The 14,058-nt window shown below is 39.8% G+C and overlaps 2 protein-coding genes across 2 annotated transcripts; both read right to left on the bottom strand.

Moving 5' to 3' along the window:
• Positions 1 to 520: 520 nt before the first annotated feature.
• Positions 521 to 1,456, bottom strand: LOC126074713 (olfactory receptor 8S1-like). The gene has a single exon (XM_049881529.1). The coding sequence runs from the start codon at positions 1,454 to 1,456 to the stop codon at positions 521 to 523; it is 936 nt and encodes a 311-aa protein (XP_049737486.1).
• A 10,005-nt stretch (positions 1,457 to 11,461) lies between these two features.
• On the bottom strand, positions 11,462 to 12,397 carry LOC126074712 (olfactory receptor 8S1-like). Its single transcript, XM_049881528.1, has one exon. The coding sequence runs from the start codon at positions 12,395 to 12,397 to the stop codon at positions 11,462 to 11,464; it is 936 nt and encodes a 311-aa protein (XP_049737485.1).
• Between the last annotated feature and the right edge of the window lie 1,661 nt (positions 12,398 to 14,058).

Below are 14,058 nucleotides of genomic sequence, written 5' to 3'. Positions count from 1 at the left end.
ATTATACAAAGTCAATGTTTGTAAAATTTAAAGTAGTGAAAAAGAAAGCCCAATGCAATGTAAAATGCTTTGTAATCCATGACATGTTTTCATTCTTGTGATGATAAATGGGAACAAAAACCAAGTATTTGGTAACTTGCTTCATAAATTCTCATAGTGCAAAAATGTATGTAAGTGAGAAAAAAGCAAAAATAAGACAAGAATCCTCAAAATGGGCAACTTTAGTGAATCACATTCAGAATTGCATATTTGATAAACACATCTTTAAAAATAATGACACTGTAACCAGATCTGGATTGAATAATTACCTGGCCATTGCTCTGTCCCTGCACAAATTAAATATGAGCCAAAGCAAGTAAGTAGCTCTTGGCTCTTTCATGAGCATTTTAAAGGAAAGAGGGTCTTTCAAGAGCTTTTGTCACATCTGACATGAGCCAAGAAAATGTTTCCTAATGTCTATTATTCAACTATTTTGATGCAATTTGATCCCTTTTCCCATTCATCCTCTGCCTATTCTTTGCTATCTGAGATGCTGTAAAACCTTCTGCAACATCCTTTTCAGAGCTGCCTTTACTTCCTTGTTCTTCAGGCTATAGACTAGAGGATTCACTAGGGGAGTGACCACACTGTACTGCAGAGAAAAAACCAATTCCAAAGAAGAGCTTAAATTTGGCATGAGATAGCGGAGAGAAGCTGATCCATAGAAGAAGCTCACTGCAGTGAGGTGGGAGGAGCAGGTGGAGAAGGCCTTGCTTCTGCCTGTGGTGGAACTGATGCTCAGGATGGTGGAGATAATGCGTGCATAAGAGAAGACGATCAAGAGTAGGGTTCCAAGGGCATGCAGGATGGCAGAGCAGGTCAGGACTACAAAGTTGGTGGAGACATCAGAGCAGGACAGAGGGAATAGAGAAGGCAGCTCACAGCTGAAGTGAGGCATGACACGAGCCTCACAGAAGTCCAAATTCAAAGCCAGGAGGGTATTGATGAGAGCATCCAGAAAGCCCAATCCCCATGAGGCCCATGCCAGACCCCCACACATCTGTTTACTCATGATCTGTCTGTAGATTAGAGGGTGGCAGATGGCTGCATAACGGTCATAGGCCATCACTGAGAGCAGACAGACTTCGGTCCCTCCAGTGGCAAATACAAAGAAGATCTGAGTCAGACAGCCCTCTACTGACACTGATATCCTCTGAGACAGGAGGTTCTCCAGGATTTGGGGCACAGTGGCTGAAGATAAACAAAGATCTATGAAAGAGAGGTGACTTAGGAAGAAGTACATGGGTGAGTAGAGATAAGAATCAACTCTGATCACCAGCAGCATCATCAGGTTCCCCATCATGGTCATGAGGTAAATCCCCAGGAAGAGCACAAAGAGTAGAACTTGGATGTGGTGGTCAGCAGACAGTCCAAGGAGGATGAACTCAGTGATGATGCTGTTGTTCCCAAAGGCCATTACAGGAACTGTTCTCTGGAATAAACACTGAAAGAAGGGTGGGATATTCACCAGCCCTCATGCCACCTCAGAGTTTTGACCTAATTCTGTGTTTACATATCTCCCTCTTCAGCCACTCACCTTTTTCATGGATTTCTAATTTACTCTGCTTCCCTCCCCAGAATACCTTCCCTCACCCAATTGCTGGCTACTCAACTCCTGAACCATGTGGCTCTTTCCTCTTGTGGCTGTTCTATCACAAATAACTGGAGAAAATAATAAAATTCTTCAGATGAATCCATGTCCAGTTGGTTCTACCTCCTTGAACTGGCCCTTGCTTCTATCCTGCAACTCTTCTGGTCAACTTTGTATCCCATACACCTCTCGAAGAAGCATTCTAATCATCTCTGTTTTCCTCAATCACCTATATTACCTTAGCTTCCTGAACAAATATCAGAACAGGAGGTACATAATGGGTTCTAATCAATACTTGTTAAATGTAGAAAGAATAAAAGGATGAAACAAATAGGAAATAACATTGAGGAATATGCCAAGCTTGAATTCAGAAATTAACAAAGCTTGGAGAAGACTGGGAAGTGGTGGAGAAAGGTGAGGAAATGTGGGGTCAGAATTCATTTTGTAGTAGCTGTGAAACGGCTGCCAGAAGACTTTTCTTCTGCTGCACTAACCAGAACCTAAAGATAACTTTCCTCTGCGAGCACCTCACACCTACTAGTTCATTTCTGTCCACACCTGGACGGTTGCTTAAAACTATAACATTTATTCATCTATCCACTTTATAATTTATCTACTTATTCATTAATTTTGCGACTATCTTTCAATTATCCACTCCTTTATCCATCCCATCTGTCACTTCAGTAATCTATCCATGTATGTCTCCCTTTGTCCATTCATCCATTAGTTTAATTTTTTCATTTATCTAAATTTTCAAATATTTATGGATTTACTTTACGTAAAGCCTCATGCTTAAAACAGATTGAGAAAAACCCTTGCTTAACTTTCGTTGAACTGTTTTATGAATGCACTTATTTGTCCTGTTTTGCAAATTGAATCCGGGGCTGAATTCCCTGTATAGTTAATTAAAAAAAAAAATTTCCAACTTAAAATCTGGCCCATAACAATACCCTCAAACTCTCCTCCTTCATGAGCCCTCTTATCTTGCATGGCAACTCCTTAGAGTACTCTTGGTTTGCCCACTTGAATTCTGAGTCTACCTTGAATGGCCCATCTTTCACCTGATACCACACAATATGACATTGGTCTTGACAGCCCAACTCAACCATAACAAACGCTATTCATTCTGGACAAGCCAGTGTCTCAGTCCCTGCTCTTCATGGATTTCCCTACTTTTCGTATTTAATATTTAAATATGTTTCCATATTCCAAAGCCTTATTAGAACTCAGCTTCAGGTTACTACTCAGTTCTGTCGGGTGAGTAATTTGTAACCCAGTGTAATGGCCTGAATTGATTCAGATTCTGCAGTTAAGATGAATGACCAGATGGAAAGTCAATATTTCCTATCTATGAGTTTGTAAAATCTTGCTGAAACAAATGAATTATCTATATTCCTCAGCAGTAAAGTAAAATAGTGGATTGAATCCATTGGCTTTAATGGAAATTTTATTAGCATTTGGAATTTGGTTTACCATTTGCTATAATTTTTTCCATGTTTACTTTCAGTGTAGACCTGGCTACAATCCCATTTTTGTTCCTAGCACTTGGCCTGAGAAAACTCCAGCATATCCAAAGGATTTTGGTGAAGGTGTGAGTTACAGATCCAATATTTGAAAACTTCTGTCCCATGCTGAGGAGTCACAAAACCCACCGGTAAGGCAGATAGAACCTTAAATTGTGGGATTTCATGATCTGCTCATTCTAGCCCCCAGCAAAGATCCTCTGACTGTGACGAGGTGAAGACAGACCTTCATTTCATACTTGTGGAGAAAAGTAAATACAAATTTCAATATTCTGTTCACTCACCTTGCCAGAGTGAAAACAGTGAATTCACTTCACATCGAAGTCAAATGTCCTTTTTAAAATTCAGAAAAAGGGAAAGGAAAGGGAGGTGTTGGTGCTTACTTAGAGAAGAGCAGAGGATAAAATGTGTAAACCACGGTGATCCTCCTAATAAGGTGTGTGATTCACCAATTTGCCTAGACAGCTGTGTTTGTGCACTTCTCAAGCAGGTCATTTCTTGGTATTTTGTGTGTGCTATGTCAGGCTTCATCTTAAAGAGAAATGGAGCAAGAGATTGTATTTTTTCTGGGTAATTTTAAGAATAATCCCAAATAATTATCACCATTTATTCTATGCGTTATGGCTGAAATTTGCACCACTGTGAATTCATTCCACTTAATATGTGCCTAAACCTAAAATTCAAACAATTCTGAGAAAAAAGCACTTCTTTAGACCCAATGATCTTATATCATTTCCAAGGAGGTAGGTTACTGAGGACACTCCAAGGAGAAATATCTCACAATTTATTCCATGTGATCGCACAGAAAATGTTAATTGAATAAATGACTAGATAGATAGATTAATGAAGATAGGATGACAGACAGGTGTAATCCTGAAAGGCGTACAGAATTTAGATAACTAGTATAGGGAATAGAAAGAAGACAGTCAGAAGAACATAAAGCCCTGGGTAAACTGGGGGCACCTGAAATAGAGAGAAGGGCCACAATGCTTGAGGTCAGTGTGCTTGGAAGTCAAACTTCATCTACCTCAATATTTCCCTCAGAAATCTCCCTAGATCCTGCTGTTACCCCACCTCTTTTTATTACTAATATTTTTGCTAACCAGAGTCTGTGGGGTGGTTAATCACAGAAAAATAAACTACCTCCAGCACATGTATTTTGGGTGTAGAAGGGGAGGAGGATCCTAGGTCGTGAAAATCTCACTGTCAACTGTGATGTGCTTTTCCCCACAGTCACCCAGACTTGACACCTTCTAGCTGATGAGCTTCCCATATCAATACACATTTATAACCAATGAACTCAATACTAAGACAGCTAAGAGCAGCTGAGGACAAGGGCCTCCCAGGTGGAAAAATTTCATGAAGCTTTTAGGGTGTGAAACTGAGTCTCCAACACACAAATAAAGGTGATGAGAGAAGTAAAAAAAAAAAAGAGTAGCTGGGGAGAGCCAGACATAGACATCTAGATGAAATCAAAACCTGGAAGCCACCATGTGGGAAAAAGGGGGAAATGGTGGAGAAATCATAGGCTTTTTTTCTGGCACAAAAGTCATCTTTTGACTGGTCTTACCGCGGTATAAAAAGTTCTCCTTGGTCAGGTGATCACCATGAACAGGAAAACCAATATTTCTGTAGCCTAACTATGGAAAGCACAGACATTAATTTTTCCTATTTACAAGCCATAGGAAGGGAAGGAGAATAGACCATCCTAGATGAAAAGCTTGAGGACATGTGTGGTCTGGAATCTTTCTTGGTCCTGCCACTCTGACTCACTAAATACAGTGAGAAAGCACTCAGATTCTGAAAGGACACGTATGAGAGACGTCTGTCATCCCTGACCCAATTACTGAGGCTTCTCTTCATTTAGCTGCCTTTGTGACTGTACATTCTTTGCAAAGAACATTAATGAAGCAGTTATAATCTAGCAGAAGCGAAACCAGATTGGCTGATGGAGCTGATGGAACTCAGCAAGGCAAGAAAGTTGTATTCCCCAAGGTCATAGTCTGATGTCAAACTTCGAACTTATTAAGTAGAAGAGTTGGAAAGCCCTAGTCGTACAAGCCCTGAGAGATTCTCACAGACATAGGCTATAGAACTTAAAGTTGAAGCTCTTACTGTAAACTCTGGAGCCTGGTGGGCTTTGAAAGTAAACAGGCTGAGAACTGTATTTTCACAGTATGTGTGCAAACCTCACTAACTATCTGGATTATGAATTAATTTTATCATGTGGAATTGATATTTCCATGTTTCAATATGGCGTACCTGCTTTGGATTTAGCAAATGCTGTCTCAGGAATATTTTACTATGCAGTGATGGCTGGATTTTTGAAACTAGTGTGTTTAATAATAATCTTGGCTACACTAAAAATGTGATCTTTGAAGAATTTTTGGTGTAGTGGTTAAGAGCTACAGCTGCTAACCATAAATGTCGGCAGTTCGAATCCACCAGGCGCTCCTTGGAAACTATGGGGCAGTTCTACTCTGTCGAATAGGGTTGCTATGAGTCTTGAAGGCAATGGGTTTTTTTCTTTTTTTTTTGGTGTTCTGGGTAAAACTTGCATCTTTAAGGAAGAAACCAAAAGAAACCAAACCCACTGCCATCGAGTCGATTCTGACTCATAGCGACCCTATAGGACAGAGTAGAACTGCCTCCTAGAGTTTCCAAGGAGTGCCTGGTGGATTCGAACTGCCACCTCTTGGTTAGCAGCCGTAGCACTTAACCACTACACCACCAGGGTTTCCAGAAGGCATGATAAATTACAAAGGCACCTTTTTTCATTTGTGTAAACTTTTGCCTACTAATAGTGGTTATGCAGTTGGCATGGCTTTTCTATCACCATTCTCATGCATCATCTTCTAACCCTCTAACTAGAGGATCCATTCCAATATGCCTGACATGAATGAAGCACCAGGATTTTGGAAAATAATATTCCTATCAAATTGGATTGTGTGCTTTATTAGAGAGCTCAAAGACCCAGCTAACTCTTGAGAACAACTCAGTAACTACCTGACCATCTCTGAACCTGTTCACTATTGAGAGGTTTTGGTTATTAGAAATAAAGTCCTATAGATACACGAGCTGTACATTTCTCATTAGCTAGCTGAAAAGGGGTAATGATCTTATTAACAGAGCGTAAAATTTTTTTTTTTTTTACTTAAGGTATATTTCGGAAACAGCATTTATTCCCTGGTTAAAACACATGCATAAAGAAGTTATCAAGTTGCCGTAAATTGAAAACATAGAATACATTGACATGGGAATATAGGTGAAGGGGTTTATAAAGACATGAGGTGACACTGGAAATAAATTTCATATACAGCAATAACATTGTAATATTGCATAAATTATAGTTTAACAGCTGAATTACCAATTTTCTAACCCAGATTTTAAATAATTGTGCCACTGAAAAAGGGAATTGTATTTACAAGAGAGAAAGGATCTCATGGAGATGCAAGTATAAAAGGATGTGTTACTTAGGAAGTGACAGTTTTGCATGGTTCATGTTCATTTTGTTAGAAGTTCCACTCTTCCCATTTTCTTTTCATTTTAGAAGTTTTGAGCTTACTTTTAACTAAAGTAATTTCAGCTCTTGAGTTTAAAAATCCAAGCCTTCTCATGGCTGGTGACAGAAACCTCAGCAAGATGAGAAGCAGAAAATAGTTCTTAACTTCCAGTGGCAGAAAAGCAGATACTATTCTGTGTTGTGAAAGTGTCCTTGTAAGCCTCCGGAATGTGAGAGATTGCTGCTCTTTTTAAATTTCTGGAAGTCTATAATTCCAATCACTTGTCTTATTTAAAGGTTTGCTGCCTTAGTAATAAAACTGAGAGTGATATTGTGCTTTTGAAGGGTATATGAACTTTAGATATTTATCTCTTAAGCCAGAACAAGAAAAATGGAACTTCTTTCTTCTCCTACAAGCAGTAGTTAAAAACAAAAGCTATGAATCTTTGGATTTACTACTTAGAGTGTTTTAGTCCTGTCTCACTTAAACTGAATAGAATCAAGAACTTACTAGTGTTTATAACCTTTGACCCAGTTATTCAGATTTTGGGAAAAATTCTAAACAGAAAACTTGACGTTCAAAATTGTTTAATGAAGTATTATTCATTACAGTGAAATTTTGCCTTAGGTACAATTTGGAACAACACAAGAAATAAATGAAGAAAGAAATGGTATAAGGGTAAAAGGCTGAAAACATACCTAATAATAACGTGTTGTGGCCCAGTCGATTGCGACTCATAGCAACCCTATAGAACAGAGTAGAACTGCCCCATACAGTTTCCAAGGAGCGCCTGGTAGATTTGAACTGCTGACCTTTTTGGTTAGCAGCCATAGCTCTTAACCACTATGCTACCAGGGTTTCCATCTAATAATAAAGGGATTACTATATAGAATTTGTCTTGTGTGCTTAATGAAACTGGGTAATAATTGAAAATTAGATTTTTGAAATTGCAAGTGATGGGAAAATGATATAATTCTAAGAGTCTAAGGAAAATGGTAGTATGTTAATAATATACATCTACTTATATGTAATTTTCAAGAATGTATACAAAACGCTTTCTTTAGAACAGGTTTAGAGGGTAAAAATACAACTGTATCTGGGAGTAATAATATTTTATTATTTAAATATTTACATAGGCATGGAAAACGCTAGTGTTATTATCATAATATGATTCAATAATCTTTTATGATTTAAAAGAGTGAAAAACAAAGTGCACTGAAATTTAAAATGCTCTAACATATCCATCACATATTTTTATTCTTACTGTAAATGAATGGGAGTAACATAGCTAACACACAGGAATACAAATTTTATAGGCACTATTTTCTATCATAAAATTATATAAAGTAAAAAATACATTCAACTAAGAGAAAATAAGAAAAGACAAGAATCTTCCAAAAAGATTTAGTGGATCACAAATACACACTAACAATTTTAAATGGCTACTATACACAAGGACCTCGCCAGATGGAACACACAGAAATCAAAATGACTATATCTGTGGAAAGAGATGATGGAAAAGCTCAATATCATCAGTCAGAACAAGGCCAGGGGCTGACTGTGGAACAGACCATCAATTGCTCATATGCAAGTTCAAGCTGAAACTGAAGAAAAATAGAGCAAGTCCATGAGAGCCAAAATATGACCTTGAGTATATCCTACCTGAATTTAGAGACCTTCTCAAGAATAGATTTGACGCATGAACACTAGTGACCGAAGACCAGACGAGTTGTGGAATGACACCAAGGACATCATCCGTGAAGAAAGCAAGAGGTCATTGAAAAGACAGGAAAAAAAGAAAAGACGAAGATGGATGTCAGAGGAGACTCTGAAAGCTGCTCATAAAAGATGAGCAGCTAAAGCAAAAGTAAGTAAAAGAACTAAACGAAAGATTTCAGAGGCGTCTCGAGAAGACAAAGTATTATAATGACAAACGCAAAGAGCTGGAAATTGAAAACCAAAAGGGAAAAACACTCTCAGTGTTTCTCAAGCTGAAAGAACTGAAGAAAAAATTCAAGCCACTAGTTGCAATAGTGAAGGATTCTGTGGGGAAAATATTAAACAACGCAGGAAGCATCAAAAGAAGATGGAAGGAATACAGAGTCATTATACCAAAAAGATTTAGTCCACAGTCAACCATTTCAAGAGATAGCATATGATCAGGAACCAGTGGTACTAAAGAAAGAAGTTCAAGCTTCTCTGAAGGCATTGGTGAAAAACAAGGCTCCAGGAATTAATGGAATATCAATTAAGAAGTTTCAACAAATGGATGCACCTCTGGAGGTGCTCACTCGTCTACGCCAAGAAATATGGAAGACAGCTTCCTGGCCAACTGACTGGAAGAGATCCATATTTATGCCTTTTCCTGAGAAAGGTGATCCAACTGAATGTGGAAATTATAGAACAATATCATTAGTATCATATGCAAGCAAAATTTTGCTGAAGATCATTGAACAATGGCTGCAGGAGTATATCGACAGGGAACTGCCACAAATTCAGCCTGGTTTCAGAAAAGGACGTGGAATGAGGGATGTCATTGCTGATGTCAGATGGATCCTGGCTGAAAGCAGAGAATACCAGAAGGGTGTTTACCTGTGTTTTATTGACTATGCAAAGGCATTTGACTGTGTGGATCATAACAAATTATGGATAACATTGTGAAGAATGGTAATTCCAGAACACATAATTGTGTTCATGAGGAACCTTTACATAGCTCAAGAGGCAGTTATTTGGACAGAAGGGGATACTGATTGGTTTATAGTCAGGAAAGCTGTGCGTCAGGGCTGTATCCTTTCACCATACCTATTCAATCTGTATATTGAGCAAATAATCCGAGAAGCTGGAGTATATGAAGAAGAGTGAGGCATCAGGATTGGAGGAAGACTCATTAACAACCTGTGTTATGCAAATGACACAACCTTGCTTGCTGAAAGTGAAGAGGACTTGAAGCACTTACTGGTGAAGATCAGAGACCACAGACTTTAGTACGGATTGCACCTCAACATAAAGAAAACAAAAATCCTCACAACTGGACCAGTAAGCCACATCATGATAAATGGAGAAAAGATTGAAGTTGTCAAGGATTTCATTTTACTTGGATCTACAATCAACACCTATGGAAGCAGCAGTCAAGAAATCAAACAATGCATTTCATTGGGTAAATCTGCTGCACAGGACCTCTTTAAAGTGTTGAAAAGCAAAGATGTCACCTTGAAGACTATGGTGCACCTGGCCAAAGGCATGGTATTTTCAACTGCATCATATGCATGTGAAAGCCAGGCAATGAATAAGGAAGATCAAAGAAGAATTAATGCCTTTGAATTGTGGTTTTGGCAAAAAATATTGAATATATCATGGACTGCCAAAAGAACCAACAAATTGGTCTTTGAAGAAGTGCAAACAAAATGCTCCTTAGAAGCAAGGATGGCGAGGCTGTGCCTTACACACTTTGGACATGTTGTCAGGAGGGATCAGTCTCTGGAGAAGGACATCATGCTTAGCAAAGTACAGGGTCAGCAGAAAAGAGGAAGACCCTCAATGAGGTGGATTGACACAGTGGCTTCAACAATGAGCTCAAGCATAACAACGATTGTAAGGATGACGCAGGACTAGGCAATGTTTCGTTCTGTTGTGTATAGGGTCGCTATGAGTCGGAACCGACTTGATGGCACCTAACAACAACAACATCCTATGTTCCTGTGGTAGGAATCTCACGTTTATACGTCTCGGTGTTGTGGTAGGCAGAATTCTTTAGATGCTCCCTCTCAAGATTCCCATTCCCTGGTTATTCAATCAAACACTAATCTAGGTACTGCTGTGAAGGGATTTTGCTGGTGTAATTAAAGCCCCAATTAAGTTGACTTTAACAGATCATCCAGTGAGCCTAATCTAATCAAATGGGACCTGTAAAAGGGGAACGTTTTCTCCAGCTGTGAGCATAAGGAGACATCAGAGAGATTTAAAACACTAGGAGGACGGATGCTCTTTTGAAGGTGAAGGGGACCATGTGAGAAGGAGTGCTGTAAGAGGCTGTGTGGGTGACATTTAGGAGCAGACAGCAGCTCCCAGTCAACATCCAACAAGGAATCGGGGACCTGAGACCTTCAGTTGTAAAAAACTGAATACTACCAACAACCTGAATGAGCTTAGAAGCAGATTGTTCCCTAGAGGCTCCGAAAGAGGCCGCCTACCCAACACTTTGATTTCAGCCTTGTGAGATCCTAAGTCTAGACTACTTTTGATCTATGGAACTGTGAAATAATAAATGAGTGATGTTTGAAGCTGCTAAATTTGTGGTGATTTGTTAAGGAAGCCATAGAAAACTAGTATACCTGGTAAATCTTGGTTACATTTGTCTATTTCTGCCTGTCTTCAGAGTCCACCCACCATCACCCTTCATCCTGTACCCCATGAAGCTCAAGTCTTTGTTTTTCCTTCTTCAGAGACCCAGGCTCTTTTTTTCCTAGAAAATCTTTTCCCACAGATACTAACTTAAACAAAAAATTTAGGAGACAAAATATTTCAGGGTCAATCCTAATAAGATTTTCAAAAATATGTATCACGAATCAACGTGTCATTAACCAAATCTATGAAGTTGAGTTTTCTGACTCATTGGTCTGTTTCCGAATAGGATAGATTCTGAGCCCTGGCAAGCAAAATAGCTCCCAGCACTTTCCTCTATAATTTTTATCAAGTGAGAATCAGCCGTATATCTTGCAACAAGTGACAAATAGGCAACCAGAAAATCATTGGATGTCTTGCTGCAGTTCTATTCTACTTTTCCTTTGTACCCTATCTTTTCTGTACTATCTGAGACATTTTAAGTATCTTAGCATCGTTCTTCCCAGAGCTGCTTTCACCTCCTTGTTCTTCAGGCTGTAGATGAGAGGATTCAGTAGGGGAGTGATTACACTGTACTGAATGGAGAGGACCAACTCCAGTGCAGAGCCTGATGTTGGCATGAGATATCGGAGAACCCCTGAGCCATAGAATAAGCTTACTGCAGTGAGGTGGGAGGAGCAGGTGATGAAGGCCTTGCTTCTGCCAGAGGTGGAGCTAATGCTCAGAATGGTGGCGACAATACGGGCATAGGAGAAGAAGATCAGGAGGCAGGTTCCAATGGCATGGAAAAGGGCAGAGCAGAGCAACATTGCAGCATTGGTGGATGTATCAGAGCAGGAGAGAGGCAAGAGAGAGGGCAGCTCACAGGAGTAGTGGGGGATGGTTTGGAGCTCACAGAAGTCCAAATTCAAAGCCAGGAGGGTGTTGATGAGTGCATCCAGAAAGGCCACGACCCAAGAGCCCCACACCAACCTCACACACACCTGTTTACTCATCATCTGTCCATAGAGCAGAGGATGGCAGATGGCAGCATAGCGATCATAGGCCATCACAGAGAGCAGGCAGGCCTCAATCCCTGTCGTGGCAAGCATAAAGAAGACCTGAGCCAGACAGCCATCTACTGAGATGGCTTTCCTTTGAGACAGGAGGTCCTCTAGCATCTTGGGCACTGTGACTGATGAATAGAAGAGATCTTGGAAGGAGAGATGACTCAGGAAGAGGTACATGGGTGTGTGGAGTTTAGAATCTGTATGGATCACGAGTATCATCATCAGGTTCCCCATCAGGGTCAGGAGGTAAATCATCAGGAACAGCCCAAAGAGCAGAGCCTGGATCTTGGGATCAGCAGACAGCCCAAGGAGGAAAAACTCAGTGATGGTGCTGTGGTTCCCTAAGGCCATTTTCAGCCACTGTTCTTTAAACAAAAGCAGGAAGAGGATTGAAATCTGTTCTTTCCACACTTGCTGTCAGAGGGCATTCTGTTGTTCTCTTTTACTATATATCCCTTTCTGCTTAGTCCCATCTTCATTTTCATACCTATTGCAACTGCCCTCAATGGTTCCATGCAGTGCTTACCTCTCTGGGTTTCTACTGCAGCATTTCTGAACTCTGGATCAGCCCCACTAGGCTCTTTCCTGAGAAGGCCAATACACAATGGCATCATCAACAATAAAGGTCTGCTGGAGAACTAACACCATTGCCATCAAGTTGATCCTGATTCATAGCGACCCTATAGGGCAGAGTGGAACTGGTCCATAAAGTTTCCAAGGCTGTAATCTTTATGGAAGCAAACTAACACATCTTTCTCTCTTGGAGAGGCAGGTGAGTTCAAACTGCTGAGCTTTCAGTTAGCAGCGAAGCCACTGCATTACCAGGGCTCTGCTGAAGAACTGCCCTATAACTAAACTATGCCATCTCCCTCAGTGAGGCCTTTGTGTTTCACAACACTCCTCATCATCTTCTAGGAATGCTAGCAGACATCCTGGAGAACCTGATGCCAATTTTTCTCACTTCTATCACCCACTCAAAACCCTCTGATGTTTCATTAACTGATTAATATTAGTATGCTGTATTTGTTTAGCAGTTTATCTTGTACAATGACTTTCACATATTTTCCACTAGGAAAAACTTGAGAGACATATCTGTATGAGTCAGTGCATGAATGCCTGCGGGAGTGTGGGCGTGCACGTGTATATGTGTGTGTTTGAGGGAGGGAAGTGTGAGACTACCAAACTCATTTCATAGGTGAGACCTTTTAGCCCGCTGATTATATAGCTTGTGATTCCCACACTGATGGCTCTTTGAATAGCAAGGATTTGACTCTGCCTCATTTGATGCATAACAGGAACTTTTTCTGCCCTACCGAAATGCTTAGAGAAAAGCCATACTCCTCAGTTTGTATTGTAAGGCATTAACCATCTTCCCAGAATCATCACCCACAGTCCTCTAGACTCCCCACTGCTGAAGCCAGGTATCTGTTTGCGCCTGATCACCCCATGAACCTTTCTGTTTCTCCATCTTTGTTCAGGCTGATGTATTGCATGTTCCTATTCACTGATTTACAACTTATTTACTTTAAAATTTCTTCTTTATTTATTACTTTCTTTTATTACTTCCTTCTATATTCTCACATAAAGAGCTGGGAAAAGCATTATTAATCACATTTTTTTTTACACATTGAAAATGGAGTTAAATAAATTAACTCAGAATTATTATCCATCTTTTTCTAGGGTGGAAATTTGGTTCTAACATTGTTTCCCCTTTCTCTAAAACATTTCAAACCATGTTTGCTTCCCTTTTGTGTTCATCAGCACGCTGTAAGTTTTAGCCATCATTTCTATTGTTAACTTGCTTTGACATTTAATGATGTGTGCGTGTTTGTGTTTCTTGTCCCTCCCATGGGAATGCAGTTTCATGGATGGCAGGACTTTTGTTAGTATTTTCTATCCCCCCGCCACACACACTCTCTCTCTCGCAGTGTGTAATGCATAATACACACTCAATCAGTAATTGTTAAATGAAAAAAGACAAACAAACAAACAAACAAACAAACAAAACCTAG

The sequence above is a fragment of the Elephas maximus genome, chromosome 4 (assembly GCF_024166365.1).
Source record: "Elephas maximus indicus isolate mEleMax1 chromosome 4, mEleMax1 primary haplotype, whole genome shotgun sequence".
Lineage (NCBI taxonomy): Eukaryota > Metazoa > Chordata > Mammalia > Proboscidea > Elephantidae > Elephas > Elephas maximus.
Note: the sequence above shows the minus strand (reverse complement) of the source record. Positions and strands in the feature narration are given on the sequence as shown.